General features: G+C 44.6%; 1 protein-coding gene across 2 annotated transcripts in view; it reads left to right on the top strand.

The window, feature by feature from the left end:
- Sema3c (semaphorin 3C) overlaps nucleotides 1-19,966 on the top strand; it is a 142,069-nt gene that overhangs the window by 95,263 nt on the left and 26,840 nt on the right. For both annotated transcript variants that reach the window (XM_004839756.3, XM_004839757.3), the window contains exons 10-12: nucleotides 47-116; nucleotides 965-1,109; nucleotides 7,546-7,768. In XM_004839756.3, coding sequence (XP_004839813.1) covers nucleotides 47-116; nucleotides 965-1,109; nucleotides 7,546-7,768 — 438 coding nt within the window. The remainder of the gene's footprint in view (nucleotides 1-46; nucleotides 117-964; nucleotides 1,110-7,545; nucleotides 7,769-19,966) is intronic.

The following is a 19,966-nucleotide window of genomic DNA, read 5'->3' as shown; positions in this document are numbered from 1 at the left end:
ATCTACTATTTAGGAATTTTAAAAGATTGCATTTTCCTTTTTCTAGAGGATGTGTTTCTGTTGGAAACCGATAATCCAAGGACAACACTGGTGTATGGCATTTTTACAACATCAAGGTAATTATTAAACAATTACCTTTTATGAGTCAAACAATAAACTTCATTGAGTAATAGTAAATATTATGAAAGCATTCTTCTCTTCAACTTGTAAGTTTACAAAGAGTTTGGGATAGAGCCCTCCCATTTTATTTACTTTTCCCAGATTTCCAAGATACATTTGAACTTGACCTGTGCTTTCAAAATAGTTTGCATTTGTAAAGATTACTTCCTGTGAATTACAATGTAATAATGAAGTGTATAAGATTTTTTTTCCAAGAAAATAATCTCAACATTCATGTTTCAAAGAAAATCTTTGATATTTTATTACCATTGTTGTTGGAGGTTACGGATATATTTATTAACTTTTATTGTCTGTGACTCACAGAGGAGGAACAAGAACAATGACAACTTCGATTCTTATTTAGGAAAACTAAGAAGGTGCTCACACGAAAATCTTCTTGTAAAAAGATGATGTTCTTATATTACTGGGTTTTATTTCAGAATTAAATGTGTTAGCTTACATCTATAGTGATTTAGAATTCAAATTCATATCATAAAATCATCAGCACATTTTTTGTTGCTAAAATGAACTAGTTAAAAACTTCTTTGTCCTATTTTGGGAAACATTCAGAAGAACTTTTCCATGACTTGTTATTGTCTGTGACCTCTATGTGAATTAAATATTTGAATCCTTTTTGTATCAATGCCTTATTTCAATTCAGCAACAGTCATTTCAACTTTCTACTGGTGCACCATAACATTCAAGTTTTCCATGATGAATTGGATCAGAAACTTCACCACCTAATTTTGAAATGGTAACACCATTTATAAAATAAGAAAACAGACTGGTGTGCTCACTTTTGCAGCTCCGTCTTTAAAGGCTCCGCAGTGTGCGTGTATCACTTGTCTGACATACAGACTGTGTTCAATGGACCCTTCGCCCACAAGGAAGGGCCGAACCATCAGCTGATTTCCTACCAGGGTCGAATCCCATACCCTCGCCCCGGAACGGTGAGTAGCTAGGAAAGTGTCTCTCTTATCAGAATGTCAGTTGATGTTTATTACCGACAACTCTACACCACTGCTGGGCTCCTGATACTATTTCACTTCCAGTGTTCCACCCCAAGGACTCCAGAACTGGGGCTTTGATGACACAGTCTCCTTTAGATTCCAAAACACTGTGCATGTCAAACAGAGCAGATATATTTTTCTAAGTATAATACAGCAGAGTCTGAATCTTTAAAAGTGTTAACTTCTCAGTGGAAGCCAAAGTATTTGAATCCTGGTTACTTTGCATAACACTCCCTATATTAAGGAATACCACCTGTTTTAATGAAGGAATAACCAAGTGAAAATTAATTAAGAGATGACTTACGTGAAGATTTTTATCTTTTAGCAATACTTGACTTCAAACTATGTGAGTCCTATATCTTTCTCAAAGAAATAGTATTGGGCATATCTGAGCAAGTAATGACAATGTAGGTGATAATTGAAATAAAATCTTTATATACCATAAACCAATATACAAATTAGAACTATTTAACTGCTTTCTAATTAGAAATCCCCTAAACTGGAGTGAGGGTTTCTGAAGAGGGTTGTAGATGTATCATGCAATACTGATAACATTAAGAGATATATTGAAAACTAACTTTTCCAACCAAGATACAGGCCATTCACTGCCAGATTGGAATAGGAATTTTCTTGGATTCCAGTTTAAAAATTCCTAATTTTTATTTTTCATTTGGCCAATACTTATGCTGCTTTCTAGAATATTGATTAGTTTGTCTCTGGAGAATGCCATACAGAACATATTTTGACAGAAGAGTTTGTTCAGTTGTTCATTAAGAAAAATATAAATTTTTATTTCTGTATTTTTTAGAATAGGATTATAAATTATAGAATATAGTGGATGTCATTAAAGACTATTTTATGGAAAAGTCCAAAAGGGAAGTAATTCAATACTCATGTAAACAAAAGACTTTTGACCTTTTTACTTGAACTTTTCCTTTGCTAATACTGTATTCTTTCAGATATTGATCCCTCACAATTTTTTCCAGTTATTGACTTACTTCAGTTTTTATGCAATTACGGTGTATTTCTAATGTATTCTTTATGCCTTTATTTTCTTATTGTCTTAAATTTGCCTACTGTCAAATTTTTAACAGGACATATCATTTACTAAGCCTTTAAAGAAGCTATTTATTTACAATTGAAAACATTTAAATTTGTTTCCCTGGCTAGGAAGCCCAAACATTAACCATTTATACATATTTTATATAACATAATTAAGTTTTAATTAACTTGGGGAAAATTAGGAGAATTGCTACTCATCCCTAAAAATGGTACATTTTAATGTAATTAAATACTGCTAATCATGTCTGTCAGTATCATAAAGTTCTCAACATCCTTTTAAGTTCTCTCTCTTTGATGCTCACAGCTCAAGAGGTTGGGACAAACATTTGCTCATTTGTACAGCACAAGGACAGGACTGAACCCTCACAGCCACCTTAGGTACCCGGAGCAGAGGCACTGACAGAGGCACAGGAGCCAGAGAGACAGGGAGGGGTCATGCGTGACTTGCAAATTCCCCTGCAAGGCACGGGCTCTCTTGGGGTCATCAGAGCAGTCGTTCGTTTTGGGAGAATGCCCTTATTCACAGCTAAGTCGTGCTCTTGAAAATGACTTGCAGTGATCTGGTCACAGCTTCCCGTCAACCCAGAAATTCAGAGCTGGCTGTGCGGACATTGGCAGCATGGAAATGGACACAGGCTGCCAATCAGGGCTCCCCCAAAGGAAAGCCAGCCGGCCCCACCCTCGGGCTGCTCCTATTCCACAGCCACTTGAAAGCCACCTGAGCTTGCACACGGGGCTCGGAATCACAGGGAGAAACTGCGCCTGTCAAGAGCCCATTGCTCCACATCGTGTGGTCCCGCATCAGCCCTTTTTAGTAAACCAAAATAAGCCAGTGCTAAATTAGAAAATTCTGAAAAACAGCCTCTCTGTTCCCAATTTTTTAGCTTTTAAGAATAAGCACTTTTCCTTCCCCATTCTGAAGCAGTGTGGAAGAAGCCAGGGCTGGGTGCCACACATCTGGAGCAGCCTCAACGCAGAAAGGGAGTAGGACACACTTCAGACTCATTTCTATAATGTGGTTTCTTCCATCTGGTGTGGAGCCCAGAACAGTCCCTTTAAATCCAAAAATTGTCCGATGAGTGGTCCCCAGGGGAAGGAGGCGGGTGGGGAGCGGCCTTGGAACTCCTCCTGGAAAAGCGAGCTCTCCGAGGGCCTGGGGCCTCCACCCCGCTCTGGGCAAAACCCCATGAAGTCAGCCGGGTGACTCAGAGCAGCCGTGTGGGTCTCTTCGCTGGCTGCCTGCTCACGTGGCCAGGAGACCAGCAGCCCAGTGCCCGCAGTGTCCCCTCTCTCCTGGGTTAGGAATGTTGCCTCTGAAGCCCTGGGGCAGAATCAACCAGGATTGTACCGCTCTGTTTCCTGACACAGTAGTGAGTTGCCCAGTCAACCCCATAAATATAGGGTCCTGGCAGAAATCCTATACCCTGGCTCTGAGGCTCCCTGGACGTGCTGCTCTTCAAGCCGAGCCGATCGCTGTGCTACAAAGAGCCTCACAGCCAGGGCCGAGTCAGCGGAGGAAGCCAGCCAGCGCATCATAATGTTCCCATCAGGAGCTGGAGTGTGTGGGAGAAACGAGACACCTTTGGTATGCTGCAAAGGGCAGCCAAAGACTGCACACTCTCTGTGGCCCGTAACAAATGACATTATTCTGTTGCGACATGTGCGAAGCTTCTGCGGAGGACTGTTTTGCATATACTGCCTATCCTGTGAAAGCAGAGCTAAATATAAGGGTTCTAGTTTAACATCAATTTGCAAATGTAGAGAAGCTTCGACTTCAATGTCAGAGGAATTAGGGCTGCCTGAATATCTCAGCCTTTGTCTTCCCATAGCTAAACTCCTTCAGTAACCCTGGAAGCTGTGACTTCTACACTACTCTGAATTAATTTTAAAGACATTGGCTTTTATGTGATCCAGAACCAAGCTATTTCCTCCTTCACACGTATCTCAGGTTCTCACTCTATTGCTTAATTGTTGTGCTTCAAGTATGTTTGTCTTCTTTGCTGGTGTAGTTGTGTGTATAAGACAACAGTGATTGCTTATTTTTATGTCCCCTACTGTGTATGTCAAAATGGGTTTTGAATAAAATATGTTCAAAGAATGGGTATATATCCATTTATATGTAGACACACACAATCTGATGACTTTCATACTGGATGGAGGGTGAGTGGAGCACTCAGGAGAAGCAGGAGGTGCAGGCAGATGTCCATGACTTCCTGACTCTAGTCAGGGCAGCAATCAGACAGTTTCTTCACAGCCTCCCCACACTTCAGCAAGCCTTAAACTGCCTTCGCTCGGAGAAGGACTGCTGACCACCGCTTGGCAAACAGAAAGAAAGTAAACAAAAGGAAAACAAACCCTAAGAGAGACATCTAACTAAATCACTTAGTGACGTTTGTTGAGTAAAGTTGGTTTTCTGGAGAATGAAGCATCAGCCTATTCTCAGATGGGGCGTTTATTGTTGATAGTGCATGGACGTTCTGTCATGCAACGGCTGCAGTGCAGATTTCCTGTGTCACCAGACCAGGGGAGAGCTAAGGGAGGCATCTTGTTTGGACTTGGGGGGGGCCACGTTGGGGCACACAGTGTCCAGAGAGCATGACAGACTCTTATTCTTGCCCTGATTTTTGTCACTCATTCCACGTCTTATCTGCAGTTTATGTCATGACAGTGGAAGAGTTACTGTCAAAAATCTTTGGTAAGTTTAAAAGTAAATCCATAGTAGGAGACACTTATTTCTAAGGGAAAAGTTCATTATGAACACACAAAAGTGAGGGAATGAGTGAATGAGTATAAAATCACTGATTTGAGTTTATTTGTGCAGATCATCTATTTTATAATCATAGTTTCAAGTAACCTTAACAAAAGCCTCATCTGAATTTCAGTTACCTTTAAGTAAAAGCCAGAAACTGGGCACTGATAGCTTCATAAGTTCATCATACCCCAGGCTGTGCCAACTAGAAATTGTTAAGAATTGGCTAGTAATATATGCTAACTTCGGATCTTTCCGGAACTTACCGATGTGAATGCTTGCAAATATTTAAGGCGACATCTCATCTTAGCAAGCCATAATTAGTGGTGTTTTATGAAGGCCTGGAACTATTTACACTGCCCATGCATTGTTCTTTCCATGCTTTCATTCGCTGAGCAATGCCTTTCCCTTTTCCACTTCGAGTGAAGAATGAGAGTAGAAAACACCCTTAATTCCATACTTTGCAGAAGTGTGGAACACATCCACCAGCTGAAAACAACCTCAGATTAAATTCTCGGTCCTCATCATGGTCCTCATTGTGGGCAATTCTTAAATAGAATGCCTTCTCTTAATAGAGGACTACATGACCTGAAGAGAGTGGAGTAAGGGACAAGAAGCTTAGTGCTGTTGCTTGTCGCACTCTCCCCGTTTTGCAAGTCCTATCACTGCTCCCGTGCTTTTCCAAAAAGAGAGCCTTATTCCCTCTCCTGGACTAAGCTCTGGCCGTGCTAACTCTTCAAGTTGATCTGGAAACTGCATTCGTGAAGATGTAGCCTAAGTAAGTCAGAGCACACTGGTAATTTGCGGAGATGCATCGGCCAATGTGATTCCGACTGGCAAGTGACTCAGCGGTACCAGTAGCGCTGCAGGCTGCGGCTCAGGTTCCACCCGAGGTGGCCTTGCTTTGTTTGGTACCCGAAGTTGTTTTTCTTTCTTAACTGAGTCAACATTAAAGATTTTGTTGATGGCACACAGAATTCCGCAACGCTGTTTTTCCGGTGGAATCTAAGGACACCAGCCCTATATTCCTACACAGGAACTGCCACTACGTTTCGGTGATGGTGACTTTCCATCTGGTCACAGTCGGCGTTCCTGCTAATCAGGAAGCTTGCTTGATGCCTTTCCTCTTACCTCCAACCTCTCTGATGACAAGAAATGAAACTAGAACAGGAGTGCTAAGTTGCAAGAAAAATGTAGCAGTGTTTCTGTTCCTGGGAGTAAAGCTACTGTCAGGTAGTTCATAGGGCTTGACAAGTCATGCTTCTTATGTGTGATGCACTGTGGTTTCACTTGTATAACCTAACACTCAGCTCCTGCTCGCCAGCTAGTTGCAGTTCCAGGCTTCGGGAGCCGGGCTTGGCCTCAGGTGCTGTATAAATGTTGCCTTCCACTCAGAGGCCTGGCCAGGGTCCCTTTCCAAAACTCAGAAGCCTTCCAAGGCTCCACTGTTTCGATCTCTTTATCCTCTTTATCGTCTTCTATCTGCTCCTTGGATATGAGGCTGGATTCCCTCTCCCATCCAGCGTCGAGGCCCCAAAACCTCAATGGGGAGATAGTGAGGGATATAATGCACACATTCAGCTGCTCATTGCCAAATATCTGCTCTTGCCAGGCTTGTTACAGCTCCGATGGGAAAATAATGAGCAAAAGAGACCCCATTACTGACAACCCACAGGTTACATTCTCGATAGAGAAACGGACAATACAGACACAAGCAGTGAATACATGATCCACAGTTAGGTAGGACAGTGAGGAAAAGAACAGGCTAAGGAAACAGAGAGTCCAGATCTGGAGAGGGGGCTGTTTTTATGACATCGTGTTGAAGGAAGTCACTTTTGAACTGAATCCTGGTGAAGCAGTAGACAGACATGGGAAAGGCTGGGGCACAGCCTGCCAGAGGGGAGAAGCGGGTGCCGAGGTCCTGGAAGGGGCATCCGAGACCCCGGAACAGTAGAAAGCATCATGAGGGCAGCAGCAGAGCCACCAGGCAGGGCCTGTGAGCACCCGCAGCTGTCGGACTGCACTCTGAGGGCTGGACAGGACCGCGGTCTCCTCCGAAGGGGAAGAAGCAGATCCAGCTTCCCACATCCAGTTTCCAGGATCCACCTTATGAGGTGAGATCAGATGGGACAAAATTCTTGCATGTTAGAATTCTGCTTGAATTGGAAGATGACCATGTGGTTTATCTTAACTAATAGCAGCATTAGCAGGTGGTATCTGTGAGATTTTATTTTAACAGTTTAGTTTCTGGCACAAAATTAAAAAATAGAAAAGTGGTGGATGAGAAGAGTGAAAATTGTATTGAATACAAAATGGAAAACCTGAAAACAAACGTGGTAGGATGCATGGACTGAGCTTCACTCGGTGACCAAGCTGAGCACATCGTGTGTCACATTTCTAGACATGCTCATCTATTCGGGCAGGCTAGTTAATTTTCTCCCCATTGGATAACAAATACATGATAAATACATTTAAAACAACTGGACCTTCTAAGTGTTTTTGAAAAGAGGGCTTTTGATCATCACTGAAACAAATTAACTCTTTTATTACTGTTATGATTTTCAGTGTCCAGGAGGAGCATTCACACCCAACATGCGAACCACCAAGGAGTTCCCAGACGACGTGGTCACCTTCATCCGGAACCACCCGCTCATGTACAACTCCATCTACCCTGTCCACCGGCGGCCTCTGATCGTCCGCACAGGCACGGACTACAAGTACACCAGGATAGCCGTGGACCGCGTGAACGCGGCCGATGGCCAGTACCACGTCCTGTTTCTGGGAACCGGTGAGTGCGAGAGTGCTGTCTGAAGCAGCAAGTTCCCAGGTCTGCCTTTGCCTCGAGTGAGGTTCTTAATCCCTCCGTGCCTCAGTCTCCACATCTGAACGTGGAGCTATGCATGGAAATGTCTCTGCAAGATATTGGGAGGAAGAAATGAGTTGATATATGGTCCTGGCAGTACTAAAGAGAAATAGAGGGACAATGAGCAGAATTAGGGGCTGGAAAGGAATGTGAAATGTGAATGAGCATAGTATTCCTCAGAAGTGAAGCAAATTCTGACTTCTCCATCTATACCTGGAGCCATTTCCTTGGGGCTATGATCGTGACAGACAGCATATTCTAGAAAACATTTGGAAACAAATTTAACAGATTGAAAATACCCACACAGCTATTTAATGCATCCATGAATTCTAATTTGTCAGTGTATTTTAGCAGAAGTTGAGTGGAAATACTCATGCACATGCGTCCATGCCATGGGTGGTTAGTGGGTGTTTTGTCACGGCTGGTCTCGGAACAGCAGAATCAGGTGTTGCTGTGTGCTTGTTAGAAATAGAAGCTTCCAGACCCCCGCCCAGGGATTCAAGGGCTGGGCCTGGAATCCTTTCAGTAATTCTGGTGCCTCCCGAAGTTTGGAAATCACTACACAAGGGAAAGACACCTTGGGCCGCCGGTCAGGCTGTGTTAAGGTGTATTTCTCCGCCTGGTTTGTGTTACTCACTTGATGTCCTCTAGGTTCATCCGTATCCCACACGGCAGGTTCCACCCTCCCTGACTACATGCAGGCAGTGACAGTTGCTGCAGTTTCAGAATCAGCCCATGAAATACGGCAGTTTCTCCTCTTATTCGAGAAACAGACATAAAGCTCGTCTGCAGAAGTCATCATAAAACACCGCAGGATGGAGACAGGTTCTGATGTGAAGAGGGAATTGTGCTCAGACTTCAGTCAGTTTGTAGTTGCAGTTACTTATTCTTGGCCAACTAAAATTTCCGAAGAGTGTTTTTGTTATAAAGTTCTTATTTTATCTCTTTTTAGTCTTCTGCCTGAAATCCCAGATCTGAATCTGTCATCCTCACAGAATTTCAGTTGGAAATGTTGGAGATGGAGTCTTCTAAAATGCAGGACTTGGCTTTCTCTCAAGCCCCGTGCCTGCCACCCTGGCCCACCTCCTCCTGGCCCACCTCCTGGCCCTTGCTGTCTGAGGTTCCTTTTGCTGGTGTTGTACACGTGTGCCGTACATGGTGGTCACACTCCTCTGGGAGGGGTGTACACGTGCAAACACACTTTAAGTCTTTTTTGTCCCCTCCCTCCCCCTTTGCAAAAGCTCCATTTCCATGTAGCCTTCAGTTCTTCTATAAATTCCTTTTGTTTTCCTTCCCTTTCCCATTTGTAAAAAGTTCTTCCTACTTCCTAATGTCTATCCCCATTTTGTCCCTTATTTACACTTCGGGCTCATCACACAAGGGCAGCAATGCACTATTTAAACTTATGTGTCTGATTTATGCCACTTAGGATTATCATCGCAAGGTGCATCCATTTTCCTAAAAACCTGCAAATTTATATTTTTTATGGCAGAGTAGTACTCCATTGTACATAAATACCTCCTTTTCTTTATCCATTCATCTGTTGCTGGGTATATGGGCTGTTTTCAAGATTTAGCTATTATCCTTCATTACTCTAGCCTTCCATTTTATCCTCCACTGAACCTTGATTTAAAACCCTTGTTCCAGGATATGAAATTACATGAGCATCTTCATCCACAGCCGCCTGTGATTTGTAGCTGGTTTTCCCAGCATCTTGGATGGTCTCATGATAGGAAATCCAGCTGCACCTGGTGGCACACTCCTATAATCCCAGCAGCTCCAGAGGCTGAGGCAGGAACCTCAAATTCGTACTCACCCTGGGGAACTTACAGAGAACCTGTCTCAGTTGTCTTTGGTTTTGTTTGTTGGTACCGGGGATTGAGCTCTGGACCTTGCCTTACAAGGCGGGCGCTGGAACCACTGAGCCAAATCCCTGGCCCTCAATTGTCTTTGAAAAGCGGTAAGGGGTGGTCATTGGAACACTCCTGGGTTCAGTCTCTAGCCTCACAAAACAGAAAATCCGGTCCTCCCACTACGGGAATGCGTGTTCTTGCATCTTTTGGCTTCTGCAGTCTTTCTCTCCTTATGGCTTCTACCACGCACCTCACTAACCACCTGCCCTGCCTGTTGGCCCCTTAGCTGCTTCTCCTGCCCACGCGTGTGAGCGTCCCCAGAGGGTCCATGGTGACATCCTCTTCTTTTTATATTTTCTTTCCCTATCTCGTTGCTTCATTTTTGGCTTCGGTTATCTATTCTGTACAAACAAATCCAACATATGTGTCATTGGTCTTTTCCATTTGCGAAGCTCAAATTTGAATTTACACCCACTGGCAGAGAGGGCGCGGCGTGGGCCCCGCAACGTCTCTGACGCCACGCTTCACACTCAGTCCGTCTCCTCCGAGACTCTGTCCTGCTTCTTCCAACCTCCCCGACTGTCTTCATGCTTGCACTTTCCTCTCCAGCTTCCGTCTCTTTGGGATACGTCATTTCTCAAGGTGAAGCTCGATAAATACTTGCCAAAGGAAATTAAGATCTTCATTATGTGCACTGTTACTCAGGTGATGAAATGACTTCTCAGAAGCCTATGAAAGCCGATCTTACTTTGCATGTAAACTATGCTCTCCGGAGATGTGGGGCTGGGTAGCTCTGAAGGGTGGCTTTCGCACTCAGCTCAGGTCAGAGCGTGGTTTGCATTTGAAAAACATATGTGTATGAATATGCATTTTCCAGAAGCATTTTAGAGTCTTACCTTTCCTTCCTCATGTCTCGTATTACACAGAAAAGTGTGTTGTTTCTTTTTGAAGCATGTTTTGAAGGTGTATTTGAATGCCATAATCGGATTTTTTAACATAAATGGATAAAATTTTCAAGCCTCTTAAACTGTGCAACAATGTTTGTTCAGATAGAAGACAGTAAGCAACACTTCTGTACAACTTCTTTGCCTTTTCTTGCTGCATAAGTTCCTAGCACCTTCATGGAGGCCTTTTATGCTGGTATTTAAGCACTGGTGTATTTTCTAAAACAATATTTAGCACAAGTTTTTAACTGTAGTGGGAGTCTTCACTAAGGGTCACTTACAGACCCTCCTGAGTGCAGCGGGGAGTCCATTGCAATAGGAAATTGTGAGCTAGGACCACACCCCTGCTAGCAGCATCTTCTGAAGATACGAGAACTCACTTAGCCACTGGTCCTTTCTCATAACTTTATGTCAGACAGCGCTCTGATTGTCAGACAATGGTCACATTGACCTGACGCTCCATAAACTGGTATATGCCTACAAACTATTTCCTCCCCAAGTGGTTCCTGATTGCTGGTGAAATTTGCTCCAGAAAAGTGCTTTGTGCTTGTGTCCCTGCAAGGGAGCCCTGTATTGTCTGACATGACTTATGGAGGAATCACAGGCCATTGTTCCGGGGTTTCTTAGCTTTTTGAATCAAATGGAAGAATATAGAAGTGTGTGAGTTTTGCCAAATTTCCAAGTACGAGAGATCCCTTCAGCTGTCACAGATAAATGGTGATGCTCTCATTTTGGCCACGAGGAGGAAAGCATCCATCATGATTTCCCTTCTACTGTTCATTCCCTGCAACATTCAGGGGAATTGAATGAACACATCGGATGTCAAGGGTAATGCCGAAGGGAACACTTAGTGACGGTTCACTGCACGGCAAGCCATGTACCTACTGTGGCACCGTGCCTGATTTTGGGGCTCTCAGAACAGCCATGGTAGTTGTGGAACTCCATGCCTGGTATCTGTGACTCTCCACTGCTTGGCGCGGAAGTGGAGAAGTCTGGCTGAGTTGGAAGTGCTGGAAACCTGGCCTTCACTCTTCCGGAGCTAAGTCAGGTTATTTCTTATGAGCTGCCGGATGCAAGCTCAATAAATAAATCGAAAAAAAAGTAAAGAAAGAAGGAAGGAAGCAAGGAAGGAAAAAATGACCTTTGTCCCTTACCTTTTGTACCTTAACAGTTTCTGGGTTTTTTTTACCAAGATCTAGTCTTGGGACTGTCCAACCATAATCTACAGACCACATGGAGAACATTGCATGTTTTGTATGGTGCATAAGCAGAGAATGCCATTTCCCATTGTTGAGTGGTTGAAAATATAAAAGAGAAGGCTATGTCCTTAGCAGTGGAAGTGTTAATATTGTCGTGAAGTTTTATCGGCACACAGCCCCCAGTCTTTTGCACTTTGTCAGTGGCTGCCTTGGAGCCCCAGTGGCAGAGTCTGGCAGTTGCCACATAGATCTTTAGTCCACAGAGCCTAAAATGCATGCATATTTATCAGCTTTTCACAGAAAAAGTTTACTGACCCAAACTTTGGTTCATAATTGCACAATTTTTGTAAAATTAACCTTCCTAAGGAAATTATTATCTAATATCTAGAGATAATACAGAGATTCATAATGTTGGCCATAATATTTTATTAACATTTCAACTGGGAGCTAAGTACACTCAATTATTTTCTCACTTAATCCTGCTCCTACTCATTCCAAGAAAGAGCACAGTTTGAAATATATATATTTTCAAATCAGAGGTTTGTTTTTTTCTGTAAGATTTGTTACATTTCTTCATTTTCCTTTTTAAATTGTACGAAGGGCTGAAAACAGCAAGCAAAAGTGCACTCCCAGGATTAACATTTCTGTTTTGACTTTGCTGCCTACTGCTTGCATTCAGGCCATTTGTTCAAAGCAGACTGTGTTACGCAGCCAAGAGATTTGTGCCTATTTTCCTTTTGCTTCTGGAGTTATGAAAATATTTAAGTGTCGGGGTCAGGTTCAGACACATTCTGTCAGATCTATATTTTCAGCACTGTACATGAATCGGAATGACATGTGGTCTTTGATGAAAGGGGAGAGTATTCTTGTGAATGGTGTTAAAGCTTTAGGATGATTTAATGTCATTATGAGTTTTTAGTGTAGGGTCAATACGCGTGGTGTTCTGCCAGAATTCTTGTAGAGCTGATACTGTTTCATGCTCCTTGCTGGCTTCCCTTGAGCTGGCCGGGCATTGGGTTGGAGTGCTGGCTCCAGCAGTCTTTGAAAAGTGTGGGATTTGGGAGAGTGCACCACACGTGGGCCAGATGCTCAAAGCGCTGGCCTTGCAGCCTTGGTAGTGACAGGCTTCCCTAATAACTGCAGCTCTGGTGGCTGCGGCTCTGCAAATGCATTTAATGAGCTGCAGAGCTGGGAATGCTGGCATTTAAGGAGCAGCCTAAAATGCTCTAGGTAAAATCCGATGGCAGGAGGGGAGCTCTTCAGCTCCAAGAGAAGCCCACTGTCGGGCAGAAGTTGTCCATGTGTGTGACTCTGGCAGGATGTGCAGAGTTCCCTTCACTGAGGAGGGAGGAACAAACCTATTGTAAGTCACCGGGTTTTAATACCATGTGGGTCACTGCCTTCCGAAGCAGAGTCTGGAAACTTCTGAGCATTTACCCGGGTGCTGGAGGGATTTTCACAGCAGGCCGTGCTGATGACCAGAGAGGGCGATGCCTTGACGGACAGGAGAAAGTAATAACTCGGGCGCCATTACCCCTTGGCCCTGTGGAGTAGCAAAGAGGCGATGTGAAAGGAAGAGAAATAAAACAGGAAAATGGCCCAGTGAGTGACTGCTTACCCAGAGACACATGTTCCCATTAAAGTTTTACCTTAAAAAGATAATGTACAAGAAACAAATATGTGGCAATTGGTGGAAAAATTATTTCGGAAGGCAGAGTTGGTTTGCTAAGCGACCCTTCGCAGATCTCTTGTTTTTGAGGACAGTGTAAAATCTCACATGAGGATTTTCTAAACTTAAGGAGTGGCGGACTGCTCGAATTACCCGTTCATTTAGTGTGCTGCTTAAGGCAAAAGTAAGCATACCTTCTCAAAATTCTGAGATATTTTATTATCACTATCGTGATGCTAATTGTTGCCAGATTGTGAATTATTCGTGGACCCTGGTACAGACTCAGTGGGGGACTGTGGAGTGTGGGCCCCCAGAGCCAGGAACAGGGCCAGAGCTCTGCGTAGGGGGTGCACTCACAGTGGGGTCACCGGGACTGTCTGAGTGGATGAGCAAGTGGGGTCCACTTATTATCCCCCTGTGCTCCATGGGGTCTGAGAGAAGTTGAGGTCACACACACGTGTGCAGTACCTGCCACGTGCTGCGTGTAAACAGCTGCTGTCTGCTCTCACATTGGGAATGTTTACCCCTCCACATTCCTATCGTTTTCTTTTTTCCCCTGTACTGGGACCTGAACTCAGGGCATTGACACTGATTTTTATTTTTTACTTTGAGACAAGATCTCCTTAAGCTGCCCACACTAGTGGCCCAAACTCGTGGTCTTCCTGCCTCAGCCTCCTGCAGGGCTGGTGTGTGCTCCCCAGGTGTGCAGCCACACCCAGCTCGAGCGTCTCTTCCTGGGTGACGGAATTTCATTAGTGTCTCCACTTTGCTCTGAGTAAGATGCTTGTTGGCAAGTGTGGCGAGGACGCTGCGTGTGTGCTGACCACGAGCTGGCCTTGCCTTTCTCTGTCAGAGAGCCGTCGCTCCCTTGTCCACCTCAGGCTGTCATCACCTTCTGCCAGGCAGACAGGACGCATGTCATGGGCAACAGAGGAGGCCCAGGACTCACTTGGCCTTGAAAGAGACTGGAATTTCATGGTCAGAAGGGCTGTGCTGGAGTTTAACCTGTGAGTTTGCATTGATTGCCTTCTATGTAGAAATGGAGGAGGTAAACATCTTAGGGGAGAAGGGGAGAATGCAAAACACTGAGGAAGACTTGTTCACTTTAGCTTTTGAGGTCCCACTAAATTTCTGCAGATTTAAAATGTGTTCCTGAACAGGGCTTATAGCTGTTTCTGGAATATCTCCCGTGCTCACCTCAGCGCGTGTAAAGTTCTTGCCGTTCATCCAAGGACTTACAGGATTCTCAGAGGGTTGGCCCTTGGGTGGGTCTCAGAGTCCACCGCGAGGACCTAGGGGCAGTGATTATTCTGGTTCTCAGGTGACCGGAGGACGAGGACAAGGGCAGCCAGACACTGCCCTGCTTCTGCTGCCTGTTTGCCCTCTGCTCCCAGGCGTGCAAAGAAGTCTCCAGCTTCAGACAGGGACTGCTGCAGTCTGCCCTCTGTGTGTCCAGCGTGAGCCACTATGCCCGCTTTTGTCCTTGCTGTGCTTCAAGCTCTGTGGGGACAGATGTGGCCCCAGCCTCGGCCCCTGGGGACCGGGCCGCCTCTGTGGGTCTCCCTGAAGGAGGTCCTTGCTGTCAGCGGGCTCCTGCTGTGCACAGAAACCTCACTTTCCCAAATTTGTATTGGGCTGGTAAAGTTCAAATGGTAGGAAATGGACACGTTTCCTCCCTTGGTGGCAAAAGGACTCGCAGGTACTTTGAACAGTGCTGACTGCAACGAGCAGCTTTTGCTCACCTGCCTGCACCAAACCAGTCTTTAAACAGAGGAGCGGGGATCCCGGAGTGTCAGAGACCTGCACGGTGCTGACCTTGGGGCAGGAGGAAGGAGTCTGGGACCAAGGAACATAGGTGACATCTAGAAGCTAGAATACACAGGAAGCCGATTCCCCTTAGAATATCCAGAAGAGAGTGCAACCCCTCAGAAGTTTGAGCTTATGCTGGCCTAGCTCAGCACTCTGGGAGGCTGAAGCAGAAGGAGCCCAGTTTGAAGCCCAGACTGGCTCGTTTAGAGAGACAGTCTCAGAATTTTTTAAAAGTTGCAAAACAGGATGGCCCGGAAGGGGCATCCCTCTCCTGGCTCCTCCCTTCCCTCCATGCTGCCTGGCCCCGTGGGATGAGCAGCTGTTCTGCTTCTCGACAGCTGTCCTGCCATCCCCTTTCTGCTGGAAGCCAGCAGGCCATGGACCACGAGCCCAAGAAAACCTCTCCTTGTGAAGCTGTGGGTGTCAGGTATTGTGTCTCAGCAACAAGGAAAGAGACTGAAACAGGCAGTCATAAAACCAGGACAGCTGGCTTTATTGATGCTTTTCTAAGGAATTTTTTAAAGTAAAAATTAATCAATTCTGCTGTTTTCAAACTCTAGAAAAAACATTACTGAGCTAAGCAAAAGGATAACATTTTATTACTTGCTTTCCTTTAGTGTGGAATAATACAGTAATACATCACAGTAATGTCATTTATTCACTGAGACTGTTGGATTCCAGGGCCCTAAAGAGAATCCCAACATCACTTTCCTTTATGGATCTCAGGGCCCAGCGAAGGAGGCCAGTCAGTCCAGTTCAGAAAACAGCACTGGGGAGTCTGCCTGTGCCCATCCTACACAGCCTTCTATGGATGCATAAAAACATCCTCAAAATCGTGGCAAGAACCATACACATCCCTCACCCCCAAGTCTCCCGGGCTGGTGGCTAAGACGGCCTCTCCGATCAGCACCTCGCAAGGCTGCAATCAGTGTAGGCTCAGCTGCATTCCTTTTGGAGTTCAGAGTCCGCTTCCAAACTCGCATAGTTTTTGGTAGAATTTATTTCCTTGCTGTCATAGAAATTAGGCCTTGAGCTCCCCGAAGCTGCCCACAGCTTGCCGTCAAATGTCCTAGCGGCTGTTTAAAGCAGATGGCTTCCTTGAGGCTGGCAGGGTCTCTCCTTCAATGTGTGAAGACGGGGCTTCCTGTAACGTGGCTCATCCCCATACTGATGCTCATCACCATTGCATGTGTCAGTGTCGTAGCAGAAAGTCTCATCTTCCACCCGCAGCCAAGCATAGAAACCACACAAGGCTGTGAGGCCCACAGGGCCGCTTGGTGTGCGCCTCCCAGTGCCCTGGGCATTGTACACGGGCCACTGGGGAGTGACGTGGAGGTGGAGGAAGCACTGGAGAAGGAGGCACATTCAGTGTGTCATCGGCACAGGGGTCAGCGACAGGGGTCAGAGGTAGGAGCTTGAGGGGCTACTGCGTCAAGAGCTGTTCAGGAAGAAGAAAAGATCTGACTATAACAAAGTCATTTCAGGCCTGGCTTTTACATTTGTAGCTTTGCAAATAGGTGGAAAGAAGTCCCACTGGCTGATCAAGGTGCTAAAATCCCGCAAGTAGATTTGAAAAGTGACCAGTTACTCTTCTGAAGGCCATGCTTGTCCTCTCCTTTGAGCTACTGTGCATCAGAGAGTAAGTTGATCACCTCAGATGCATTACCTCATCACAACCTTCAGCAACGTGAGTAGATAGAGCTGGTTGTGCAAACTGAATCTCTGAGACATTAAATTGCATGTTTATGATTGTGATGCTGTGGGAAACTAATTAAATTGAAGCCCAAGTGGGTCTCACATTGGATCGACTATTTGGGGCAGTGTCCAGGTGGGTGAGGCAAGGCAGGTGCTTTTGCAGACACGCCGCGGCAGAGGGCTGTGCTAGGGACGGAGATGAGAGAGTCAGGGGTAGTGGAGGTGTGGGCAGAATCAGGGACGATGCTGAGGACAGTGTGGGACACTGTGAGGATGAGGATTTACCCCTGAGGCTTACCTGGCCCTCAGAAACACACAGATGTTCCAGACCTCTTTTTGTGTCCGATTTAAACTTTGAAAACTGATGCAGAAGAGCTGATTTTATGAGTTTTACAAAATGGTTCTGAGAAATAGGTTAATTAGTGATTATGTAAGTCATTAGTCTCAGAGAAGCAATTATTCCACCAAACACTACAGGACTACAGAGAGAAGGTGAGAGAGTTAGCCCCAGTTTTTCATATTTGTGAATGTAGTTGCTGTATCCCGTGTAAGGTCAGGAGATATAGAGTGCCCTGCAGCATCCAAGCTGCGTTGATTTGTTGGAAATTTAAATCCAAGTAAAAACAATTCTTTCTGGGATACAGCAGAGACTATATAAACACATGCTACCTCACTTTTAGTAATTCAGGAAATCCTAGCATCTTAATTTTAGTGAATGCTAAGGCTCTCTTTGAATATTCTTTGGTTATATCACCAAGAAATATGTACAAGAAGCCATACGATACCAGATTATCACTTGAGCTGGCACAGGTTAGACTGTTCATGGGGAAAAGCAGCTTTGAGACCAAGCGAGCACAAGCACATTAATCATCAACTTACTTAATGCCCTTTGATATATTAGATATAGCCTGTGGTTTTGTGAGAAAGCATATCATAGTCGAATAAATAAAATATTAGCTCAACTCTTTAAAAGGTACATTTTGCTGCTTTCCAAATTTTAGAAACATGCCTCAAATCAAAATATAATTTAGTCACTCCTGATTGTCTAATTCCTTGGTAGTCTTATGACTCCTTTTTAGGCTGTCTTGCAGAACTCTACTTTTCATTTACCCAACCTAAAAGGCTAACTGTGGAACTTTCCACAGCAGCAGTCGTTGCAGGCAGTGTGTGGTGTAAGATTCTAGGCCAACATGTGGTGGTGTAGCATGTCATTAGGACTTTCAGAGATTTTCTTCATAATGACCAATTCTAATTTTGGCTACGACTTCTTGAAAACCTTGTTAAATACAGAACAACTTATTCAAATGGTTCTCAGTATTAATCCCGGGGGAATGCTAGGGTAAACAAGGAACATGTTTGGGTATTGTTTGGCCCTAGGTTTAAATCCTATTTTGTATCATTTAGCAGTTGCATGATCTTGAGAAAATGATATAGCATCTCTAGATCTAGTTTGCTTAATTTCACCTCCTGCATGGGCTTTAATGATTAAATGAGATAATATATGTAAAAGCTTGAGTATACTGCCCAGAAGTTTGCATGTATTCAACAGATGTTTACACCCAAATGCTTATATTACAGACATATATTTACAGAAGCCAATCATATATATGACATATAATATGTATAATCTAGGTGATTCATAACTATTTCAGATGTGTGTTATGTGTTCTAACACTTGCATTCAACAGACATAACTTGTGAAAAAAATATAAATGCCTGTCTTCACAGAGCTTATGTTTTTGAGGGAGGAATCAGGCAGTGGAAGTAAGCGTGTGAACATTTGCTGTGTTGCCTACATTTCCGTAGACACTGTATTAGGAAAAGCCAGAGCAAGCAGGATGGAGGAGTGGAGAGAGCTTTAATGACGGAACCGAAATGAATCTGCCGGTAACATATTGGGAGCATTTCTTTTGTTTGGAAATTGTAAAGTAAAGCCCTCGAATGGAAGAAGACTAAGTAGATAATTGGCATAACACGCCAAGCCTAGGAAAAAAAGAAGAGGAATTTCATATCCCGGATCGTACACTCGGTTTTACTTTTGTGGCGTTTACGAGGAAGTCTCCCATAGGCGCTCTCTGTCCTTTGATCTTGAACAGCCTCGCCAGGTGTGGAGGGCAAAGAAAGTAGCGGTGCTTTATAGGGAAAGAAGAAAGGAGGCAGGTCGGTCCTGTCACCTGCCCACCCAGCAGGAACACGTGGGGCCCAGGGCGGCGTTCTGGCTGCCACACTTGGAGGGACAGAGCAGTGTGAGCGGCCCTGACCGATTTCTACAGTGACGCGTGGAGATCTGCAATCCCAGGGTCATCAATAAAGACCTTACATAGCCTCAAGTTGCTGCAGGGCATGTTTTATGACCAGATTAGTTCAAGTTAGGACAGATTTTTCCACTAACAAGAAAAAAACTCAGAACTTTTGAGTTTTAGAATTGCAGGCGGAAGATCAAAGCAGAGCGTAATCCATGACTCATATGCAGGTCTGATGCTAAAACCTGACTTTTCAGCACCGTGTGACCCCAGATATCTCAGTCTGGCGCTTTGAGGAGGTACTTCTGCTGTCACGGAGGATTCTCAGACATGTCACTGCTCGCGTGCTGTTTTATTGACGGGCCTGTTGTTCACAAAACTGGAAAGTGTGGTGGTAGAATGCATTGTAGCTGTGGTTCGATCAGGACTGCAACCCCCTTCTTCAGAATTTCTGTCTCTCTCTTTAGGAAGCAGCAGGGGTCAGCGGAGCCTTAGCTTTTGTTGCTTAGCTTTTTCTGCAGCAGTTCCAGCATGTGTACCTGCAAAGCACGTCCTGTGGGGTTCAGTTCTTCCCACCTGTGGAGCTGAGCTCCCACTTTGCTCATTTTCCTTCTTCAAAAGCAGGTACCACATTCCCCACATCTTTACTCATAGAAAAATGATTTTTATCACCTTCATTTGTAAGGAACATTTTCTATCGATGCAGATCCT

Source organism: Heterocephalus glaber, unplaced genomic scaffold (genome assembly GCF_053883595.1).
Source record: "Heterocephalus glaber isolate CG9 unplaced genomic scaffold, H.glaber_assembly_v1.0 deba00000676, whole genome shotgun sequence".
Taxonomy (NCBI): Eukaryota; Metazoa; Chordata; class Mammalia; order Rodentia; family Bathyergidae; genus Heterocephalus; species Heterocephalus glaber.
The sequence above is the reverse complement of the archived record's forward strand: the minus strand, read 5'-3'. Positions and strand labels throughout refer to the sequence as shown.